Source organism: Conger conger, chromosome 5 (genome assembly GCF_963514075.1).
Source record: "Conger conger chromosome 5, fConCon1.1, whole genome shotgun sequence".
NCBI classification, from domain to species: Eukaryota; Metazoa; Chordata; class Actinopteri; order Anguilliformes; family Congridae; genus Conger; species Conger conger.
In genome coordinates this window covers 63,417,130-63,440,126 of record NC_083764.1, presented here as the reverse complement: position 1 = coordinate 63,440,126, position 22,997 = coordinate 63,417,130, and the positions used below count along the sequence as shown (strand labels likewise).

At 48.1% G+C, this 22,997-nt stretch overlaps 3 protein-coding genes across 5 annotated transcripts in view; 1 reads left to right on the top strand and 2 right to left on the bottom strand.

Annotated features, from left to right (window-relative positions):
* hdgfl2 (HDGF like 2) overlaps window positions 1–6,394 on the bottom strand; it is a 17,228-nt gene extending 10,834 nt beyond the window's left edge. Inside the window, exons 1-5 of one of the 2 annotated variants that reach the window (XM_061242865.1) lie at window positions 6,102–6,394; window positions 4,386–4,462; window positions 1,707–1,845; window positions 1,223–1,411; window positions 222–353 (exon numbers count right to left, since the gene is read on the bottom strand). In XM_061242865.1, coding sequence (XP_061098849.1) covers window positions 222–353; window positions 1,223–1,411; window positions 1,707–1,845; window positions 4,386–4,462; window positions 6,102–6,173 — 609 coding nt within the window. In that variant the 5' untranslated portion in view covers window positions 6,174–6,394. The remainder of the gene's footprint in view (window positions 1–221; window positions 354–1,222; window positions 1,412–1,706; window positions 1,846–4,385; window positions 4,463–6,101) is intronic. The other variant, XM_061242866.1, reaches the window with a different exon arrangement.
* Window positions 6,395–7,118: 724 nt separating this feature from the next.
* On the top strand, window positions 7,119–12,804 carry ubxn6 (UBX domain protein 6). Its single transcript, XM_061242779.1, has 5 exons — window positions 7,119–7,310; window positions 7,698–7,776; window positions 8,145–8,299; window positions 9,911–10,041; window positions 12,655–12,804. The coding sequence occupies exons 1-5, from the start codon at window positions 7,298–7,300 to the stop codon at window positions 12,802–12,804; spliced, it is 528 nt and encodes a 175-aa protein (XP_061098763.1). The 5' UTR covers window positions 7,119–7,297.
* Window positions 12,805–12,859: 55 nt separating this feature from the next.
* The window catches only part of chaf1a (chromatin assembly factor 1, subunit A (p150)), an 18,938-nt gene continuing 8,800 nt past the window's right edge, over window positions 12,860–22,997 (bottom strand). For both annotated transcript variants that reach the window (XM_061243241.1, XM_061243242.1), the window contains exons 9-16: window positions 21,515–21,686; window positions 20,649–20,729; window positions 18,686–18,784; window positions 17,898–18,156; window positions 15,923–16,067; window positions 13,903–14,245; window positions 13,502–13,589; window positions 12,860–13,149 (exon numbers count right to left, since the gene is read on the bottom strand). In XM_061243241.1, the coding sequence (XP_061099225.1) occupies window positions 12,986–13,149; window positions 13,502–13,589; window positions 13,903–14,245; window positions 15,923–16,067; window positions 17,898–18,156; window positions 18,686–18,784; window positions 20,649–20,729; window positions 21,515–21,686 (1,351 nt within the window). In that variant the 3' untranslated portion in view covers window positions 12,860–12,985. The remainder of the gene's footprint in view (window positions 13,150–13,501; window positions 13,590–13,902; window positions 14,246–15,922; window positions 16,068–17,897; window positions 18,157–18,685; window positions 18,785–20,648; window positions 20,730–21,514; window positions 21,687–22,997) is intronic.

Sequence of the window (22,997 nt, the reverse complement as noted above, 5' to 3'; positions counted from 1 at the left end):
GAGCCTCTGAGAGTAGGATTGCAGGGTGGCGGGGTTGTTGCACTGTCACTCTCGCCTCACAGAAATAAGGTTCCAGGTTTGAATCCTGGATGTAGTGCTCTACTCTGCTTCAAGTAAACCTTGGACTGGCTTAAACTGATACACATTAAGAGTGTTACTTCCTGAACCAATACAGCATCTTTGGCTGAAGAGACTGGAGGTAGGACGAGAGGGGGTCTTACCTGGTCGCTGTTCTTCCCGAAATCTGACTCTGAGCTGGGGGAGGGTTCGGGCTCCGATGGGGATCCGCTCTCCTCTTCCGAGCCGTCCTGGTCACTGGACGACCCCCCGCGTGCTCGCTTCACCGGGGGGCGCTAGAGACACGGCACGGGCGTGAGGCAGAAAAACTACAATCACCAGAACCGACTAGTAAAAACTACAATCACCAGAAGGGACTGGCAAAAACTACAATCACCAGAAGGGACTGGCAAAAACTACAATCACCAGAAGGGACTGGCAAAAACTACAATCACCAGAAGGGACTAGTAAAAACTACAATCACCAGAAGGGACAGGTAAAAACTACAATCACCACAACCAACTTGTAAAAATTACAATCGGCAGAAGGGACAGGTAAAAACTACAATCACCAGAACTGACTAGTAAAAACTACAATCACCAGAAGGGACTGGTAAAAAAACTACAATCACCAGAAGTGACTTGTAAAAACTACAATCACCAGAAGGGACAGGTAATGTGACGGAATATACACTATTACATTACATTACATTACATTACTGGCATTTGGCAGATGCTCTTATCCAGAGCGACATACAGTTGATTAGACTAAGCAGGAGACAATCCTCCCCTGGAGCAACGCAGGGTTAAGGGCCTTGCTCAAGGGCCCAACGGCTGTGCGGATCTTATTGTGGCTACACTGGGGATCGAACCACCGACCTTGCGTGTCCCAATCATTTACCTTAACCACTACGCTACAGGCCGCCCTACATTAACGAGGTAAAGCCCAAAATGTGGTAACGGATGTGGAACTGGGGAATTATTCTGCATTCTATAACTCATAAAAACTGACCAAATATTTCTGGTTATCCTTTTCAATTATTGTATGTCTCATTTAAAAAAAAAAAAAAAAAACTATAACAAACTGCAGTACATCCAGTCAAACAAATCTGACCCCGAATCTAATTTTCCCGGTGTCGTGTTTGACGGAACGTCGCCGGGATCACCTTCACGGCCAGAGCTTTCCTCTTCACCCCCCCGCCTCCGCGCTCCTCGGTTCCCGACTCAGAGTCCGCATCACTTCCTGTCTCCGACTTCCTGGGCGGCGGCAGCGGGGCCTCCTCGTCCGGCTCCGCATCACTTCCTGCTCCGTCCTCATTGGCCCCTCCCGTCTCGCTGTCAGACGAGCTGGCTGGCTGAGGGGACGCACACACAGAGGGACGGTTATCGAATCGCCACCACCCTCCCAAAATTTGTCTTCGTCCTAAAATTGGCAACTGCATGAAAAGGGCGTAATGAACTTCACATGTAGAGCCCATTTCGGCACACGGGTTTGGTGCTTTAAAATAACATGATAAATAACGGCAAAGGCAAATAATCAATTCACTGACTGCCATACCGGGGTAAATACAGAGAGTGCACAAGCAATGGAAGGTGTCACTGCATTCAATAACAAACAGGTGCTTGCGACGCGATACGACCGGGACGTACAGCGGGTGTCGTGTACGATGCGTGCGGATTGTTCTGGATTTCCCACAGTCCCTCGTTGAAGCCCTTCCTCTTGTTGGGCTTGCTGTAGCGTTCGCCGTACTTCTCGTACGCGAACAGGTCCTTCGGCGCGAGGAATGCCCTGAGAGCGGGGCAGAAAAGACCGGGGTGAAAAAAAAAAAAACTCAAGCCCGTGTCAGGTGATCGCGTCACGTCATTGGTCAGAGAACGGCTTCGCTCCACCGACTGAGAGAACACAAGAGCGCATCATTCCGAATTCTTTGCCGACACATGACCATAATAAAAGAAACGGTTTTTTGTTTTTACTTCATGGAGGTATGACCAATCGTCTTCCTACTGTTTTGGCATAAATAAATCAAACTGGATAAAGTCAACCGAAAGCACCAGCTACACTGACTCCTAGTTATAAACACAGGTATGCCATTTGTGTTATACGTGCACTATTACTCGTCAAGTCGCCATCCAAAACTACATTAAGTAACTCTAATTAGTTGAAAGTGTATCCTGACCATTTACATCACTTTTCAGATTGTCAAGATTGAATTCAATATTAATAAGTTAATATTAGCACTGTTCGCACGTTTAAGTTAAAAGATACAAAAAGCACAGGCGAATAGAGTATGAAGCTCTCTGGAAGTTCGGAGGGAATAAAAAGTGGCTTCAAATTCTAAAAGGCTTCTAAGAAAAAACAAACAAAAAAATTATAATATATATATATATTAGCACTTTAGGAGCATATGCCAAAAGAACAAAAAAAACACATTTTATCAGTTGATGTGCAAAACAGGATGTTACTACCAGCAACCACGGAACTTCTGACAACAGGTGAAAGGTCACTTTATCTCAAACTCTAAGTCATGCTCGGGATTTTAATTAAGGAAAGGCTCTTGGGGGTTTTCGTCTGTCTGCACCGTATATGATCGCTTAAAGAGGATATAAGCTGGTACGCATGAACAATGGCATCTAATGAGAGCAGAAATCCACGAGCCCCACCAAAGGAAATTAAAGGACTCTGGTTCCACAATCCAAACTCCCGGCACACCAGTCAATGTCGAGATTATTACCTCGAGTAACTGCTGCGTTCATTATTTTATGCAGCGTCAATTTCGCACAAGAAGAACGCGACAGAATGCTCTTCCATCATCGTTAACCGTTAACCGAACTGCTACAGTAGAAAAACTAACGTTGCCCCCGCGTAGAAATGAATTTTCAAATAAAACGTACACGAATATTCATTATAATATTGGGTGTTGTTTTATCATCGCGTAAAATTTCTGAACCTAATTTGCATCATATCAGAGCTGCAAGTGTCACAATGAAACTGAGCAATATACAGATTTTAATAACGCAGATCAACGGAGCATATAAAATGTTATTGGAAGTAGTCCCATCACATTAGACACAAAATGAAATTCCTGGCTATATTTAGTGATTAAGTGCTAAGGTCGCGTCTTTCCAATCATAGAGAGAAAGGTTCTGTATAACTGACATCAAACTTGATTAACTGTAAATGCTGTAAATGGACCTCAACGGATGTTTTACTTATGAAGCTTAAGCTATTGGATACGTATTATTGCTTAATAATGTCTAATAACTAAAGTCTTCAGTAATACAATACAAATTATCCTGACAAGTTAAAGTTTAATGTCGAAGTTAAATATTGTTCAAGTGATTTTGTGTCTTTTAGCGCCATCTAAAGGTGATACGAAGAATAGCAACTCTTCCGTCTTACGTGCAGACAACTGCCTATGGTGCAAGACAGCTCCAAAAAACTTGGTTCGTCATTTGTAATTTTTAGTTGCTACACGTATTTTAATAATGGGAAATATTATTACATTTGAACTGTAAATGGGGACATTCAGTACTGTTTTATTGAAACTACTGGCAAAGAGACAGGCTCCCAAAAACGTAAGAAACGCTAATTATATCAAGTAAGTAGCGTGGACATCCTTTCGCAGCTGCAATGGAAGATTGTGCCAAACTATTAATATGACTATATTCAACTATACAGCTGAATTAATTCAGCATTCGCCCAACAGCGGCTTAAAATCACAATATCCATCAACTACAGAAATGAAATTAATTCCCAAAAAATGAAAAATAATCTGCTGATGAATTTTCCTCAGATCTGAATCTAATGAGTCTACACTGAGGTCAGATCAGTGCCATTAAGAGCACGTGCAGACAGCAGGTGTATCCCCGCACCTGCCGGGCAGGCCAGCCCAGTAGCACTGAGGTTACAGGTGTGAATTCCACGTGGGGGCACAGCTGCGGTACTCTAGAGCAGGTTTTCAGCCTTTTCTGACCCAGGCTCAAAGGCATACAGGGGACCCCGATTATAATTTAAAAAAAGGGTTATATTTTTAGGTTTTGTATTTTTAAATAAATAATGTAGTCATTTCATATCAAGACGAGACTGGGAGCCCTAAACAGTCATTTCAACCAACCCCAGTAGTCTGTGAACCCACTACCTGCTGTTGAACACCTTAGATCATGGCACTTCAATCGCATCAGTTAGTAACAGCTATATGAATTGCCTGTATATGAACACAAACAAAGCAAAAGCGTCACCATGGAGACAAGTGTCTGCCAAACACCTAGATGTAACGTAAGGTTGTGATGATGAAAGTGTGAATTCCCGGTGCTTGCAGGAGGACTCACGTTTCATGGGTACCAAAGAAGAAGATGGGGATCTTATTGGGCGGAGGTTTCACTGCCCCTTCCGCTACATCCTCAATCTGTCGGGGGGGGGGGGGGGGAGGGGGGGGGGGAGCAAGACAGGGATAAAATGACAGGGGAAGATGTGAGCTATCCAAACAGAAACACCTGAGAAAATCCTTTACTTGTTCCTCTCCCTCATGCTAAATCAGCCGACACAGCACACACACATTTTAAATTTAAAATCTCAAACATTACATTATATTACATTATAAACATCTGATGCTTTCATCCAAAGTGACTTGCAGTTGATTAGACTAAGCAGGGGGCCAATCCTCCCTGGAACAATATGGCCTCAAGGGCCCAACAGCTGTGCAGATCTTATCGTGGCTACATTGGGGCTTGAACCACCAACCTTCCAGGTCCCAGTCAAGCACCGCTAGGCTACAGGCTGCCCCTGTCTCTGTCACCTTCAACTGATCATATGTTGACGTGCGGACGGAACCAACTCTAAGCACGTCTGTGTGTGCAGAGAACGTTTACCTACTGAAGGGTTTATTCCTGCCCGATGTGGCTCAACTAGGCTACATACTAATGCACACTAAAGATTTATTCCAGCATTGATTTCACAAAGAGCTACAAAGCAACATGCTTCAAGTTCAGTTTTAAAATATATTATAAATATTACTAAATCATTATTATTCTTGCTATTATTCTTGCCCTGTTGTTGCGTTATTCATGCAATCGTGTTTCCAATGTTATCCTTGTTTATAAAGATACCAAAAATTGCCAACATCAGACTGCCAGTAAACAAACAAAAAGAAAACCCGACTGATAAACATTTTTACTTTGAAAGTTTCACATTATACTCTGCTTTCATAGCTGTCAGTCATACTTAAGCACTTTCATAATCCTTACACAAGAAAATTAATGCTTCTGAATAACAAAGGAATGCCTGGAACCTGACCACATGGACACAAAACCAGTCTAAGATGTACTTTCCACACACGGTATTAAACCAGGGATATTTCTGTTATATTTAATACTGGACAGAAACACACAGCACATATATAAACTTTTCAATAAAATAAACACTATCAGCCAATGTCACTATCAGACATTCACCTGACAGCATCAACATGTCCATTAATTGTGCAGTCAAGTACTTTGCAATAACATGCACACACAGTGGGGCATTGTGTATTTATTCTAGATATGCAACTCCAAAGGTTTACAGTATGCAATGCATAGTTTTAAGATTCCGTGTGCTGGTGCATTTAGCCAAATTCTCACTGGTCAAAGATGCAATCAACATTGCAGACACACACAGGCTGTTTGTTGTGTTTTTGTCAAGACTGACAAATATATCTAGCATGCAGTCTTGTGGCAACTACATATACGGAGACACCGAGACAAAACGACGAGACTACAATCTGGGGCAGCGACAACCAAACTCAGCCAGTGCACATCACCGGACTATGCCAATAAGTATCGATCCGGTGACACTAAATCGATAGTTATATTGGCATCACCTCCACACGGATCTGTATTCCAGAGAGAATGGAATGACTAAATAATCTCCATGTTGCACATGCAACAGCCAGGCAGGCACTGCCACTAGTCTCTCCAGGTTAAACCCGAACCCCCTCCAGCGTCGCAACGCCCCCCCCCCTCCCCACCACCTCCCCTTGCCTTAGCCCCCATGCAAAGCTAGCTTACCCGAGCTGGCCAGTGGGGATACCCCTTCATTTTGGCGAACACCAGGTCCCCCGGCTGGAAATTGTGTGGCATTGTGTTTTTCCTGCTTCGCGATATCCTCCACGGCTAATTTTTCCTCTAGCTCTCGTGCGCTACCGTTAAGCTATGTCTCAGTATACAGGCCAGTACGAGACCTGTTTACTGACACACCACTGAGCGAGACGGCTGCTAGGATAGGACGCAACTTCCGACAAGTGTCGGGTTCGCAGAACGGAGGTTCCGCCCAGTTCGTCTCGTCTTCCTGATTGGGGGATCTCACGTCATTCATCCCCACGACCAATTACATCGCGCCGTATGGAATCGGAGACGCGGTACCGACCTATGGAGTTAATTAACGTTATTTCAGATAATATCGGCTCCACGACGATTAGCATAATAACAACAATGTCACGGCTGTTTTCCTTACATGTAGTAATGCTATAGAAAATAGATATTTGTGTGACGAGTGTAACCTCAAAGAAAATATAGTGCAATGGTCATTCCTCAAACCATAAATCATGTTCTCACCGGTTCTAACTAGCAAGCTCGAGGTAGCTACCTACCTAATTATTTTATTAGCTTCTACCAAACTAGCTAGCAATGACGCAAGCGCTAGTGCTGCACATTTACTTCAACCTACCTCATAGTTAATAATAGCTACATGTACACCTGCCCAGAAAATGGCATACCTATTTAGATAGGTAGTTAGCTATGCATAGATAGATGCAAAAACTAGCAAGCCCCGTTCTAAAATGGAAAGTCACTTAATCAGCGATGGAAAAACTCCAAGGCCATCACAGCAACACCAAATCCACTAGCTAAAATAGCCGTAATGTTCACGTTTCAACAACGATGTTGCAATGACTTCAGCAAACAGTACAATCATGCCGAGATAGCGTTCGTGATTGTATTCAGTCACTACAAAAGGTGGCGCTGTGACTCCAAAAAAAAACAAACGTACACGTCACGTGACACGTTTATTTACAACCTGCAACGAACCGTTCCCAGCCCAATGTAAATACCGTTACCCTAGGACGCTGTATATATTTCTGTCATTTTTTTCCCCCTTTTCACACTGAGCAGAACATACTCATACTAGAAAATAAGAAGAAATTCTTCGAAGACTTAAAGAAAGGTATTAAATTCAAATCAGCAAGGACCAGGAAAGAAACTAACGGATGACTGCAGCAGGTACTTGAAGTTAGTTAGCGTAGCAGTACATTTTCTCAGGTAGCTGTATACGGACAGCCAGGTTTGTCAGTTTGCAAACGTCAGCTGTCTGTCGGTAATCATTTGTCTAAGTTCGTCTAGAAAGTGGCCCTAGGAATATTACTGTAAATTTTGCTAACTGTGGTTTTAAAGACAGCGTGGTAGCTTGATTATGACACATTATCAGAACCCAGAGTACTAGCCTAACGATAGCTAAGACATAGGGGCAGAACAATTTAACGCTATGTACCCGCATCTACCGGGGTTAGCCTGTCAAGGCCTGAGTGAATTGTCTCCAAGTATATAAAGCAAACACAGCAACTGCGAGACTGTATTACGCATACTTATAAAATACTATGTTGACTCAAGATCAGAACAGCGTGGTTCTATTCCTGCCCCGCGGAGCGTCACCTCGGGGAGTGATCAGCACACACCCCGTTCCTATGAAGTTAAGCGGGATAGTTTCATTGTAATTAAAGCTGGTGATAATGGTGAATAATATTTTCAAAAATTGGATAAATGCCCACACCCACAAGTGTAAACAGCAGAGTGTCTGCAAGTCAGCCCATATGTGCTTGACATGAGTGGTGAAAGTATGTCGTTCTGTGATTTTCTGATTACACAGTGAACATGTGTGTGTGTGTGTGTGTGTGTGTGTGTGTGTGTGTGTGTTTGGCAAACCCTGAAGCAGCTCATTGAATCAGCACTCTCAGAGTAGGAGTATTAGGAGTAGGGTTTGGATGAGGCTGGGTGCTGTGACCTGTGTGAACGTGAGCAGTGTCATCTCTCCCCTAACCCCACGCCCGTACCCCACAGCTCCAGAGGTCCAGCGGTGCGGAGCAGCAGCCAGCCCAAACCCCGGCCCGCCCCCACAGAGGGGGCCCAGAGGGTGGGCGTGGCCGCCCTGGCCCGGATCCAGCAGAGGCTGCAGCCCTGCCCAGGCTCCTCCCAGACCGCCATCCGTAACCAGGGTGGGGCATGGCAACGGGGTTCAAAACCTAACTGTCATTAACTGACATTTCCGATATGCTGCCTGATGCGTTCAAGAAAATGGTGAAGAACAGAAATGTCCATCGTGACCTATAGTACAATGCTAGCTAGTGACCGAACATCGTTCCTCTCAGGTGTATGTGCTAAGTGCAAGTGACAGTCATCAGATAGTTACTGAAAAGGTTAAAGGTTATGGGTCAGAGGTCACCACAAAGTGCATGCCCATTACAGAGCAAAATTTTGTCTGCTACCCTACTTCCAAACTTACTACCAAGCGGACTGGAGTGTGAACTTGGGAGCATGTGGAAGTATGTGATTTGGGACACAGCTGAACTAACAGGGGCCCAGATTTTGACTGAAAGATGCATTGCACTGAATCAGAACTGAATCAGAAAGCCACCTGACCTCACTCTAGATGGCTGACACATTCCGATTGGCTGACCGAGGAGACGAACGGTCGCTGATGTCATCCCCCTCCCTCCCCCCCCCCCCCCAGTGTTCCACGATGCCAGTTAAGGAGGCATCGAGTCTCTCAGTGCCTGGAGTGTACGTTACCTGTCCTCTCACCGGGACCACCTTAACAAAGAACGAGAGGGAGGCTCACAGTAAAGAGGCCATTCTCACGGTCAGGAATGCCGTTCACTCTGGTAATCACACACACTCTAATACCAATACACTTTCCACGGCCGGACACAAAGATGGATTTATGGTATTAATGTGATCCTCATTCACAATATTCATACCGTAAGCAAATTAACTTGTAACCTTGGATACAAAATGAGATAACCGTGAGCAGGTCTTCATAGTTGCCTTTGTTTTGAGACGTTAACTGCACTGCTTTGCATGTGTATTGGTAAATATCTGTAATACCTGGCCTTGGGTCATCGCTGATGTGGCCATGTCAGGCAGTAAGAGCCGTCGTTTTTGCAATGACACCAAAGTTTTGCAAACTCGCAGGTTCACATCCAACCTAACGATAAAATTAATTTGCTACCACCCGCCTGTTAAAAAAATGTCTGAACATGTGCCCAGTCCCTGGTGGACGGCTGGCAGCCGTTTGAGCTGGTGGCCCCTGGGGGCCACAGGCTGAAGGAGGAGGAGGAGGTGGCCCTCAGCGAGTGCGGTCTGGTGAGCGCTGGCCCATCTCGTAATCCCCCGCGATTCTCCTCACCCCTCTGTCTACTTCAGCACTCCCTTTACACTCATTATTTGGAGATGAAAAATTTAAATAAGTTTAAAAAATGGATAATAAAATGGGGATGGCTGTGGATTCTGTCCGGCTGGTACAGGGCAGTAATTGGTGGATACTTTCCAGCTGCTACAGGGCTGTGATTGGTGGATTCTGTCTGGCTGGTACAGGGCTGTGATTGGTGGATACGTTATGGCTGGTACAGGGCTGTGATTGGTGGATACCTTATGGCTGGTACAGGGCAGTAATTGGTGGATACTTTCCAGCTGCTACAGGGCTGTGATTGGTGGATTCTGTCTGGCTGGTACAGGGCTGTGATTGGTGGATACCTTATGGCTGGTACAGGGCTGTGATTGGTGGATTTATCCGGCTGATGGAGTAACTCCTCCCCCCTCTCTCTCAGGTCCCGTCGGCACTCCTCTCGCTGTGCTGGGACGCTGCGGTTCAGGCGGCCGAGGCCCCCGCTGGAGCTCCTGGAGAACATTCAGACCATCAGCTGCGAGGGCACGCCCCTTTCACGGCCCCTCCAATCCTGTACCCTCATGCCTCTGCAGAGGCCCCGCCCCTTTCACACCCCCTCCAATCCTGTGCTCTGACACCTCTATGAAGGCCTTGCCCCTTTGAAACCCCCTCCAATCCTGTACTCCTGCCACCACGGATGCCCCGCCCCTTTGAAACCCCCTCCAATCCTGTACCCTCATGCCTCTGCAGAGGCCCCACGTTTTTTCACGCCCCCTCCAATCCTGTACTCTGCAGGGGCACCACTGATTATGGGATTCCCCCAGAACACACAGGGACACGGACAGAGCGATCTGGGGGATTTTTTTTCGACTGGACGGTCACCTGTGAGGCGAAGAGCACCTGTCAGCCAGGTGTGGGCTCGGAGCGTGACAGAGGGAAGGTCAGAGGTCATCATCAGACACACCGCACCAGCAGAGCTGGCATGCACGCAAAGAGCCGACGCCAACTGTGACGGATTTATAGCATGCAGGCAGAATAACTGCGCTCCATCTGTATTTCTTTCCCCCCATGTGGTGATGCAGTGTGTCTTTATATTGTGTGTGTGTGTGTGTGTGTGTGTTTTACATTCTGCGTTCCTGCTCTGAAGAATGCACTCCTCCCAGCATGTCTAGCTCACGGTTATATGCTCCTCACGGGGTACATGAGACACAGATGGGTGGGGTATTAATGAACCCTTACCATTGGCTCAGTCACACACTATAGACGACCAATCAGGAGGAGAGTTTGCACCCAACTCAGCAAAGGGGGGAGGGGGGAAGCAACACACCCAGTTCACTTATCTACCAATGAAGGTCTACAACTACACGACTGATTTTCACACTACATTTTAAAAGCAAGAAGTGCGTTTGACTGCCCCCTGGTGGCCAGTTTAGCTCCTGCAGGGGCTTGACAGCCAATAGGTAAAAATGTCATCGTAGAGGGCTGCAGTATCACACAAACAGGATTACACTTATCAAAGGGATTCTTTCCCAGTCTGGGCCTGTGTTGAGTACGCAGTAGCGCTAGGATCAGTTTTCCCCTTGGAGCTCCTGATGGATAAAGCTGGGATATGGATGGGAAAACCAATCCTGGAGTAATGCCAAGATCCCGTTTCAGCACCTGGTAAAGAGTACGGTCTGGATATTTTCATCAGTGCATGGCTTAATCTCACCTGTATGCCCCACTGTGGAATTGATTCCAGTTTTGCCAGCTGTATTCTTAAGCCGAAGACCATCTCCTCCTGATCCAAAGCGTTTTACTCGGATACTTTGGAAAAACGAGGCCCAATTCTCGCGACACTCCTACGTAGTGGTACGTGGTAGAAGTACGTTATGTTGTGATGGGGTTTCTCCCTTTCTTGTTGCTCATAACAACCAAGAAAATACTCGCACTGGGAACCACCCGACAAAACATGAGTGGGACTGTTCGATGCTTTCCCAAAAGTTTCCCATGTTCCCCTGGGATCAACATCCACGCTCCCACTTCTACTCACTTGCACACCAGTACATTAACAAAACACTTTATTTGTTTCCTTTACCTAATAAAGCATATTTTTATTGACAATTTAAAAACGAAAAAAAAAAAAACATTTTTCTTTTTTTTTACAATTGACTTGTGGTTCCTTCAGCTTGGTTGAAGTTGTACAACATAAGAACCTGTGTGATGTCACTTGAGTCTTGTGTTCTTGGTTTCTACGGTTTCCATCTGATCTAATAAAGTGAGACCAAATTAAGTGTGGAAGCACCACAATGGATCTTCCGCAGGAACCGCAGAGTGAAATAGTTTCAGGGGGAAGAGAGAAGCTTGAGAACTGCTATCAGCCGTTTCTCCACGTTCGTAAAAACAGACCGTTTGCTTGCATTAATTCATTTATATTAATCCAACAATAAAAGAAACAGAACACCCCCCAAATCACACTGAATTCAGCAATGACAGACCCAGACCAAGCCCCCCTCCCAAAATTAAACAAAAAAAACAACGGTGGTTATTACTTAATGAGAAGACTTGGTCAAGTTCTGTCCAATAAGAGTAACCCAAACTCATATCATGATTCAACTTGGCGGCCATTTTCTGCTTCACTAGTATTGAACATTATGGAAACAAGACACAAAATGGAGGTTCAGATAAGTGCATCAGACTTTCTCCATATTACCAGGCTGGCAGAAACGCCAAAGGGCACTTTATTAATTTCTACATAAGGGGGAATAATACTTACAGAATAGGGAGGTGGGGGTGGGTGGGGTAGGAGAGAAAAAAAAAAAAGAAAAAAGAAAAGAAAAAGTGCGAGAACATTAACATAATTACTTTTTTAATGAAGGTAATCCATTTCAAGTATCTGGGGCAGGGAGAAACAAAAAAAATAATAAATCTGTGTACAACAAGGATATATAAAAATTTAAAAGAAAAGAAAGAAGACCATACTGGTCCCAGAGGAGGCTCCATTGGCCGGAAAGCAGTAATGCCCTGGATAACTGCCCCTACCCGTACCCCACTGGAAGGGCAGGGCGTCTTATTGCCCCAGGGCACAAAAGCACTCCAACCCCAATCCCATCCCCCCCCCCCCCCCCCACACAAGATTGACATGTAGGCAAGAACAGCGATATTTTCCACCCCTGGGATTCTCCGTGTCTCTGCCTCTCTCCGGAGGTACCAGTCTCGCAGGAAGTCTCTCAGCCTGTGGAGTGTGAGGTCGGTGACCCCGGCTCTCACAGGAGCGAGAGGGAGAAACGCGGGGGTGCGAGGAGTCTTATTTTCGGGGGCAGTGACATCGAGTGGACAGTGCTTGTGCCACTGTGAATGACTGCTTGTGTGTGTGTGTATGTATGTGTATGTGAGAGTGTGTGTGTGTATGTGTATGTGAGAGTGTGTGTGTGTGTGTGTACGTGTGTGTGTGTGTGTGTGTGCGTGTATGTGAGAGTGTGTTTGTGTGCGTGCGTGCGTGCGTGCATGAGAGAGACAGAAAGACCCTGATTGGTTCTCACACACAGGTTTGTTGGACAGCAGCCTGGGTGGGGCTCGGCAGGGAGGTCCCTGCGGGGTCGGAGGTCGTGACCTCCATGTGTTCCGTACTCTGGGTCTGTGGAGTAACCGTGGTAACAGTAACCGTGGTAACGGGAGCTTTGCTCTGCTCCTCGCCAGGTCCTAGACAAGAGGGAATACACAGGCGGGTTAGCGTAGCTTCCCACAGCCGGGTTAGCGTAGCTTCCCGCAGCCGGGTTAGCGTAGCTTCCCACAGCAAAACTCGACAACTTTACCCAGACATTAGACGTGTAGGTAAATTAACATTTAATGAATCTAATGGGACATAATTTAGCGAAAACAAGTAACATTTTTGATCGTCAGTTTGCCACGTTTTTGAAGCCATTTTGTAATTTGCGTTGGCACAGTCACAGGTTTATTTATTTATTTATTTATTTATGTCCCCTTCTCTGAACCCGGACCCCCGGGGCACAGCGGCCCCCGGTCACATGACTCCCCCGGTCACATGACTCACCCGCTCGTGCGTCGACGATGACACAGTCGCTCTCATCCTCGTCATCCTCCGTGTCGGCCTGGAACCCGTCCGTCTCCATCGCCTCGCCCTGAGAGGAACAGGAGCCAAACCCGCTCACTGACGGCCGCTAACTGACCCCGTCCCACAGCAACAGCAACTCTGCAGCCCAGTCAACTCACGTCATCGTTTTGGATTGAAATACCTCTTTCTGCGCTTTAATGAGCTTGTCTGGCGCATTCGGCACCTGTGAAATAGTGGCGCAAAACCCCCCGCCTTCTGGTCCTGCTGGTCAGCTGAATTGTACCAGGCAAGACCCCAAAAAAACGTAAGAGAAGTATTTGAACCCAAAACACTTCCGTGACTGAGCCAGGTCTGAGACGAAGGCCCGGAGCCAGGCTTACCCGCTCTGTGCCCCGGCACCTCCTCATGAACTTGGTGATGGACATGCTCCCCGTGCTCTTCCTCTTGGCGGAGGAGGACGAGGAGGAAGCGGAGGAGGAGGCGGGCGCGGCGGCGGAGGCCTGGGGCCCGGGGGACGAGGCGGCCTGCGTGCCGGGGCCCCCGGGGGCCTCCTCGCGGGCGCTGTGGGGCCCCTGCGTCAGGTACTTCCACTGGCAGGGCACGGGCAGGGCGTCCTGGCCGAAGCGCGAGAGCACGTGCGCGTGCGCGTACCAGCAGCTGCGGCGGTACGTGGGCCGCTTCTCGTACACGGCGTTCTTCGTGATCAGCCGCTTCACGTGGATCCTGCGGAGAGAACCGGCCTCACGTTAGCATTCATGACACAACAGCTACGCGTTAGCATCACGTTAGCATTCACGACACAACAGCTACACGTTAGCATTCACGACACGACGGCTACACGTTAGCATTCACGACACAACGGCTACACGTTAGCATTCACGACACAACAGCTACACGTTAGCATCACGTTAGCATTCATGACACAACAGCTACACGTTAGCATTCATGACAACAGCCACACGTTAGCATCACGTTAGCATTCATGACACAACAGCTACACGTTAGCATCACGTTAGCATTCATGACACAACAGCTACACGTTAGCATTCATGACAACAGCCACACGATAGCATCATGTTAGCATTTATTACACAACGGCTTAACGCTAGCAATAAATATTAGCATACCAGTTTTACGTTAGCCTGTCAGTTAAACGTTAGCATGTAATAGTGGCTTGCCAGTTGCATGTTAGCATTTAATATTAGCGTACCGGTTTTACATTAGCATTTATTTTGGCATACCAGTTTCACATTAGTGTTTAATATTAGCCCAACAGACGCAGGTTAGCATGTAATATTAGCACACCAGTTTCACATCAGTGTTTAATATTAGCACAACGGATGCATGACAGCATTTAATATTAGTACATCATTCTCACATTAGCACACCAGTTTTACATTCGCATTTAATATTAGCACACCAGTTTAAGATTAGCCTGTAATATTAGCACTGCAGTTTTATGTTAGCATTTAATATTAGGACACTAGTCAGCATTTCATACTGGCACACCACATTCCCATTGGTATGTCATTAATGCATCGGTTTCAGATTAACATTTAATATTAGCACAGCAGTTCCATGTTAGCATTTAGTATTAGCATGCTAGCAACTCAAAGCAGGCATACACAAATCCAGCCCACCAGGCCAGGAGAGCTGCAGATTTTCTTTTCTACCAAACCGTACGTTAATTAATGCAACTGAATAGCCAGAGTTTTAACACCGGGGAAGAATGAAAACCAGCAGCGCTTCTAAACCCTCGAGGGCCAAAAATCGAGAATCCCTGGCTGACAGCCCAGGACAGGGGATCTCAAACAGATCATCAGGTCAAATATCACCGCCAACGCGCGGGTCATTCCAGGGCATCTCACGGCTCAGGTTCAGCAAGTGCTTTCAGTTCTTCCTGCATTGTACTTTCCCTTCTACTCGACTTGAGAACCACATACAGCATTTATTATTATCCATCCATCCATCATCTTAACCCGCTTATCCTGAACAGGGTCGCAGGTGGGCTGGAGCCTATCCCAGCATACATTGAGCGAAAGGCAGGAATACACCCTGGACAGGTCGCCAGTCCATCGCAAGGCACACCATTCACTCACACACTCATACCTACGGGCAATTTAGACTCTCCAATCAGCCTAACGTGCATGTCTTTGGACTGTGGGAGGAAGCCGGAGTACCCGGAGGAAACCCACGCAGACACGGGGGGAACATGCAAACTCCGCACAGAGAGGCCCCGGCCGACGGGGATTCGAACCCAGGACCTCCTTGCTGCGAGGCGGCAGTGCTACCCACTGCACCATCCGTGCCGCGGCCGGTGCGTTGAGAGGAACCCTGGATCTGAATCGCTTAATTTAAATTTCATTGTGAAATGTTCCTGACAGTAGCCAGGCACTCTACCTGGCGGGGATGCTCTCTGCTGCCCTCTGGGGGCTGGCGCTGGTGGCCTCGGCCTTACTCTGGCGGCAGAACTCCTGGAACTCGGTGATGATCACCTTACTGCTGTTCACGTTGCCGTGCAACAGCGAGAGCAGCTGGGACAGCACTGAGGAAGAGGAGGGAAAGATGAAGATTAGGAAGACAACTGAGGGAAGTTGGGGAAACCCAATCCCCAACCCCTGTTCCCGCAGATCTACCGTCCTGTAGGTTTTCACTCCAGCGCTAACAAAGCCACGCCTATTGAGCAGCTATTGAGTACAGCCGAATTAGGGTTGAAGTGAAAACCTAAAGGATGGCTGAACTAAAGAATGGAAAATCTAATACAGAAATGGAAAAAAAAAAAAAGATGGAAAGGAAATCAAAAAAAAAAAGTAGTCCAACTACCTATTCCCCAAAAATAAATCGAGCACTCGTCTTAAGACCCCAGAAAAGGTCCACAGATCAACTGCAGCTTGAATAAGATGTAAAGGGTAACACAAACAAAGTAGCCTTGCCGTCTCCACAGTGCATTTCAGAGCAGCTGGCCGGTACCATTCAAAGGGAAGAGCACTAAAACACGATGCATAATGACAGGAATAAGCTCTCCGGCCCGTCTAAGCTGCCATTTCCCTGCAAACACGCACAACCAAACGCACGGCACGCACATCCAAAAGGATCAGTGAACACTGTACGAAAATGAAACCACCCGTTATTGCTTCTTGCCTTTTTAAAACCTCATCAAGCCGAAGCCCAGGCCACACACAACGTGAAGAACAGATTCACAGTACGGTGTTAGCCTGTAGCTGCAGACCGTTAAAATCACAATGCGCTGCTAACGCATCACAGCGTCTGGAGAACTACCTCTGATACTCTGTACTACACCCCCCCACCCCCATACCAGTGCCATGTCTAGACTCGAGACCAATAAACCAGCCGGGGAGCATTTAGCAGTCAAGACACTGACACACACAGGGTTTAACGTATGTGTGTCTGAACAGCAAACTCAAGGCAACCTCTTGCCTGGAGCTGAGTCATGGGGGACATTTTGCCCTGCCTTGTACCCTTATTAGTTGCTATTTTATATGTACTGGGCCCCCCCCCCCCCCCCCATCTAATAAGGGTACAAGGCAGGGCAAAACTCTCGTATGGAAAACAGATCTTCAGTAGATCGTAATTGTTTTGGATTCAAATACTTCTACGTGTTATACTGAGCTTGGCCGGTGTATTAAAAACCTATGAAACAAAAACCTATAAAAACCTATGAAACAAAAACCTATAAAAACCTATGAAACAAAAACCTATAAAAACCTATGAAAGTGCAAACCCCGCCTTCTGGCCCTCTTGGCTGGCACAATTGCACCAGGCAAGACCAATCGAGCACGGATAAGCATCCATCCATCCATCCATTATCTGAACCCGCTTATCCTGAACAGGGTCGCAGGGAGGCTGGAGCCTATCCCAGCATACATTGGGCGAAAGGCAGGAATACACCCTGGACAGGTCGCCAGTCCATCGCAGGGCACACACACCATTCACTCACACACTCATACCTACGGGCAATTTAGACTCTCCAATCAGCCTAACCTGCATGTCTTTGGACTGTGGGAGGAAACCGGAGTACCCGGAGGAAACCCACGCGGACACGGGGAGAACATGCAAACTCCACACAGAGAGGCCCCGGCCGACGGGGATTCGAACCCAGGACCTCCTTGCTGTGAGGCGGCAGTGCTACCCACTGCACCATCCGTGCCGCCTACGGATAAGCATTTGAATCCAAAACAATTATGTACTTGACCGAGGTCTGGCCTCTCAGTTTATTGGACAGCACTCATGGCGGTTCGGTAAAAACGGATCTCCATTCGAACCCGAGGCGTTCCTCTCCACACCCTTCATCAGCTCAATGAGTCTCGAAAACCCGGCCGACGAGACGGAAGTAAAAATCAAAGGCAATAATCACACTGCTCGTTGCGCTGTTCCCGGGCGGCGGCCGTGGTCTCCGGGGAGACGGGCTCCTCCGCGGGGGCGGCGGCCTCCAGCAGGCAGACGGCGAATGGCAGCAGGGCGTCGGCCTCGGGCCCCGCCCCCCCGGGCCCCGCCCACACGCAGCCGCGCACCACGGCCTGCAGGACCTTCAGCTTGTTCTTGGCCATCAGCTCGTCCCACTCGCGCGCCTTCAGGCTCTGCCGGAACTTCTGCTTCTCCGTGTCGCCGCTCTCCTGGGGGGGGGGGGGGGGGGGTTAGAGAGGGCCACAACCGGCCGAATCAGGAGCCCAAAACCGGGCTCCCTTTTCCTTGTTTTGTTGAGACTCTGCTCACTGGTGCCGTTGCGGGTGGCTCTATTATAACCGCTCCAATGTAAAGTCAATGGTAACAAAACAGGAGAAATATCAATAGGTACAATAGGTAAGATTGCGGTGTTAAAACATTGTTACAAGACCATTGCAAACCACTTCCTTGCTGAAATGTTGACCCTCTGCCTGTGTTTATAGTCCTTAAATTGGGCAGATTGAAAGGAAGAAACCAAAACCCGCAGACACCGCAGTGCCCCAGGACTGGAGTTAAACCCGCAGACACTGCAGTGCCCCAGGACCGCACTGGGTTAGAGGGGGGAGAGGCCAACCACAGGGGGGGACAGAGGGGCAGAGGGTTCATGGGGGGAGGGGGGGGGGTAACATGGAAGACAGGGTGTAGTTCAGGGTGGTCAGGAAAATGGGGGACACCTAAAAATTGGGCAGGACCCCTCACCTCCTCCTCCAACGCTCCCTCCCCGTCAGACAGGTAACCGTGCGGCACGAAGAACCCGTCGTCATCGTCGTCATCTTCGCCACCTTCGTCATCGTCATCCTGCCCGGGGCACAGACCCCCAAACCCTCGCAATTAATCTTCACAATTACAATTACATCAGCAGTTATTCTCGGCCTCGTTCGCTCACAGGCCAATCAGGTGATGGGGACACTGAGCTACTAAATATTTCCCCCAGTTTCCCCGCCCCACCTCAGCTGATGTCTGGTGAACATTCTAGTCCAAAATGGCTGCCGTTCCACTTCTCGCCCCCCCCAGGTAGGCTACAACACATCGGTGATGATTCAGGTGCAGCAACCCCCCCCACCCCCACCCCCCAATTTGACTGCCAAGTAATTAAAGGAACGGTTTAAACGCAAACTGTAATTACTGCTGCACTCTCCTCATTAAAAATTTATTCCAGCTTTAGAAAGACCCGGCTTTTATTTTCGCGCACACGCACACACACACACACACACACACACACACACACACACACACACACACACACACAGGAGCAGCTGGTCAGCCTTTGTGCAGACACTGAAAGACAGGATTCTTTTTTTGTCGTTGTTGATCTATGGTGATGGAATAACACCTGTGGCACCAATTTTTAAGTACTAAACCTTTTTTTCTAATTACCGATTGAAAAGAAAAAGGTTCTCACTCAAAAGAAAACGGGATACAAAGCATCAATTATTCAAATTGGTTGAATCAAAGACTAGTTAATGTTTTATTCGTTTTCTGCGACGTGGGACAAACGTTTCGGCATGTTGCCCACTTAGTGTGCAGGCTGCACGACCCACATCCTGACGGCGTACAACGACATGAGCCTCTGGAAATGTAACACTTAGCAGGTCTGCAGTGGAAGAGAGCGTTTTCAGCAGGAATATTTAACGTTCCCTGGACACACTATGTCCAGGTGCATCTCTGGGCCAAACCTGTAGCCAGCAGTTCACACCTCTCTGCCAACAGCGCTCACTCTCGAACCTCACGGACTACTCCTGAGATTCAACGGTTTAACATCCACAAAGTACAAAAATAAATACATAAATAAAAAATAAGGCTCAACTGTTTTCAGTTCCAGGAGTAGCCCTAGAGAGTAACTACCGTAAAACACCAGGAGTATCGTATGGGTACTCTTGATCTTACACCTTTTCAACCCATCAGAATGACTGCTATACTATTGTTTTGAGCCCCTACTAAAAATCTACAAAATTTTAAAAATGGGATTTGGGTGGAGGCACTTTATATAGCGCCTTTATCCAAAGCGCTGTGCAATTGATGCTTCTCATTCACCCATTCATACACACACTCACACACCGACGGCGATTGGCTGCCACACAAGGCACCGACCAGCTCGTCAGGACCATTCAGGGGTTAGGTGTCTTGCTCAGGGACACTTCAACACAGCCCGGGCGGGGGATTGAACCGGCAACCCTCCGACTGCCAGACGACTGCTCTTACCGCCTGAGCCAATGAGACGACTGCTCTTACTGCCTGAGCCAATGAGACGACTGCTCCTACTGGCTGAGCCAATGAGACGACTGCTCTTACTGCCCGAGCCAATGGGACGACTGCTCTTACCGCCTGAGCCAATGAGACGACTGCTCTTACCGCCTGAGCCAATGAGACGACCGCTCTTACTGCCTGAGCCAATGAGACGACTGCTCCTACTGCCTGAGCCAATGAGACGACTGCTCCTACTGCCTGAGCCAATGAGACGACTGCTCTTACCGCCTGAGCCATGTCGCCCCTATTAAAGGGTTAAATGTGTGGGGGACACCGGAGGTAACCGATCATGCCAATCCATTTTAAAACAAAGAGATCCAATCACATGAACCGTGTTTAAGGAACTCTGGGACTCTGTTCCAAAACTCAGGCTGTCGCAACCGGGACCCTTCCTCTCCCCCGGCTCCAGACTCACCCCCTCACTGTGGGACAGAGACTCTCCTGGCTCCTCTTCCTCCCACTCTTCATCGCTGTCCACCTCGTAGTCCAGCAGCTCCTGTCAATCACACCGGTGTCAGCCAATCAGAACACTTCATTATGAACAGCATCAGAAGCTAACCGCCAGGGAGGCATTCATTAATCCCATAATTCCCCCTGCTACAAGCGTCGTTCACATGCCACATATCACCAAATCAAAAGACTGCAACATAAAATGTAAAAAAATAAAAATAAGTAACAGGCTTCATGAATCTGGCAAATGGATCAGTCAATCACCAATGTACACCAGCCAATAAAAAGGCCTTCAAAGGGGGTTAAAACAAGCATTTGTGCTTTTAACACTCACTGTAAAGACCCAAATAATGCACTGCAATCTTCATTCCCATCTACTTTTTTTGTGCGTCATCAATAACAAAAATGGTTCCCCTCATTATGGGCATTTGTGCTGCTTCAATCACACGCGAAAGTATTCGACGAACAGGCCAGACAGAGGGGCAGAGAGACGAACAGGCCAGACAGAGGGGCAGAGAGACGAACAGGCCAGACAGAGGGGCAGAGAGACGAACAGGCCAGACAGAGGGGCAGAGAGACAAACAGGCCAGACAGAGGGGCAGAGAGACGAACAGGCCAGACAGAGGGGCAGAGAGACGAACAGGCCAGACAGAGGGGCAGAGAGACGAACAGGCCAGACAGAGGGGCAGAGAGACAAACAGGCCAGACAGAGGGGCAGAGAGACAAACAGGCCAGACAGAGGGGCAGAGAGACGAACAGGCCAGACAGAGGGGCAGAGAGACGAACAGGCCAGAGGGGCAGAAGGACGAACAGGCCGGGCGGGTGTCATACCCTGTCCTGCCTGAGGGGGCAGCGTGGGGAGATGTGGGCGCTCCTCTTGTTCCAGGTGCCCCAGTAGGCGGGGCGGTAGTTCTCCTTGAACTGCAGCAGCTTCATGCGGCCGCAGAGCCGCCGGTCGGGCGCGCCCTCCGCCCCCGGGCCCTCGGACAGCACCACGCAGTCCCTGAGACCGCCAGAGAGAGAACCCGCCCCCGTTAGCCCGGTCTGAACCCGAACCCAATGCCGCGCGGCTCCACCCAGACCCCCCCCCCCCCCGAGGGCTTCTGGGCTTTTGCTTGAGAAAGTTGTTCGGAAAGTTCAGAGGGAAATTTTAATAGGGGGTCCAAACAATAGGATAACAGTTGTTTTGATAGGTGGAAAAGGTTTAAAAGGTCAGGGGCGCCATGCGATACCCTCTCGGGATCTTAACGGTAGGGTTAAGCTCTTCAAAGGAGCAGGTTTAATGGAATGTTCTCTCAGAATTCCACGTCCGTGTTCTAGAACACCACTGCTTCCAGCAGTGATTGTGACATCAGCATTAGATACAGTACTTTAACACAACATAACTTGTATCAAAAACACACAAGAGGTAGGTGTTCAGTTCAGTCAACAACATTCCCAATCACGTGTGACATCACACCTTAAAAAGAGTCGATGGCACACTTGGGCCTTTATTATTCTGCAAAACAGGCCACACAAACAGGCAAATACAACTGCAGGCAGATGACACAATGAAACGCTTCTACATTACGTTATAAAACGTATGAAAGATGGCCAGAGATGAACAATGACTGCAATCTTCCTTCATGGCTCTAGAGAGCCATGGGGTGGTGCTGGCTTTTGTTTTCACCTGAATATCAGCAACCAATTCAGACCCAAGAAACCAGGTGAGGCGAGTTAACTGTGCAATTAAGTGCTTTAATCAAGTAACAACAAAAGCCAGCATACCCTGCGGCTCTCCAGGACCAGGAATGAGGATCACATATCTATGACATCATGCTCAGTGGATGCATTTTAACCCAAGTGATTCTCAGCTCAAGAGAACACATGAGCAACCACTCGAATTACATAAGCAACACCGACTGCACCAAATGCACTAATGTAGGTAACCATGCCAACCATCTATAGCAGGGCTGTCCAACCGTGTTCCTGGAGACCTACCGCCCTGTAGGTTTTCACTCCAACCCTAACAAAGCCACACCTCATTCAACAGCTAGTGTCTTGTTTGGGTGTGTCAATTTAGGGTCGGAGTGAAAGCTTGCCGGCTGTTAGATCACCAGGAACAGGGTTGAGCAGCCCTGCTCTAGCTGTTGAATGAGGTGTGCTTTGTTGGGGTTGGAGTGAAAACCTACAGGACGGTAGATCTCCAGGAACAGGGTTGGGCAGCCCTGCTCTAGCTGTTGAATGAGGTGTGGCTTTGTTAGCATTGGAGTGAAAGCCTACAGGATGGCAGATCTCCGGGAGCAGGGTTGGGCAGCCCTGCTCTAGCTGTTGA

Coding starts and splice junctions, on each gene's coding strand:
- ubxn6 (XM_061242779.1), top strand. Junction 8,300..9,910: donor GACCGCCATCCGTAACCAGG/GTGGGGCATGGC, acceptor CCTCTCTCTCAG/GTCCCGTCGGCACTCCTCTC. Junction 10,042..12,654: donor TTCACGGCCCCTCCAATCCT/GTACCCTCATGC, acceptor CTCTCTCCGGAG/GTACCAGTCTCGCAGGAAGT.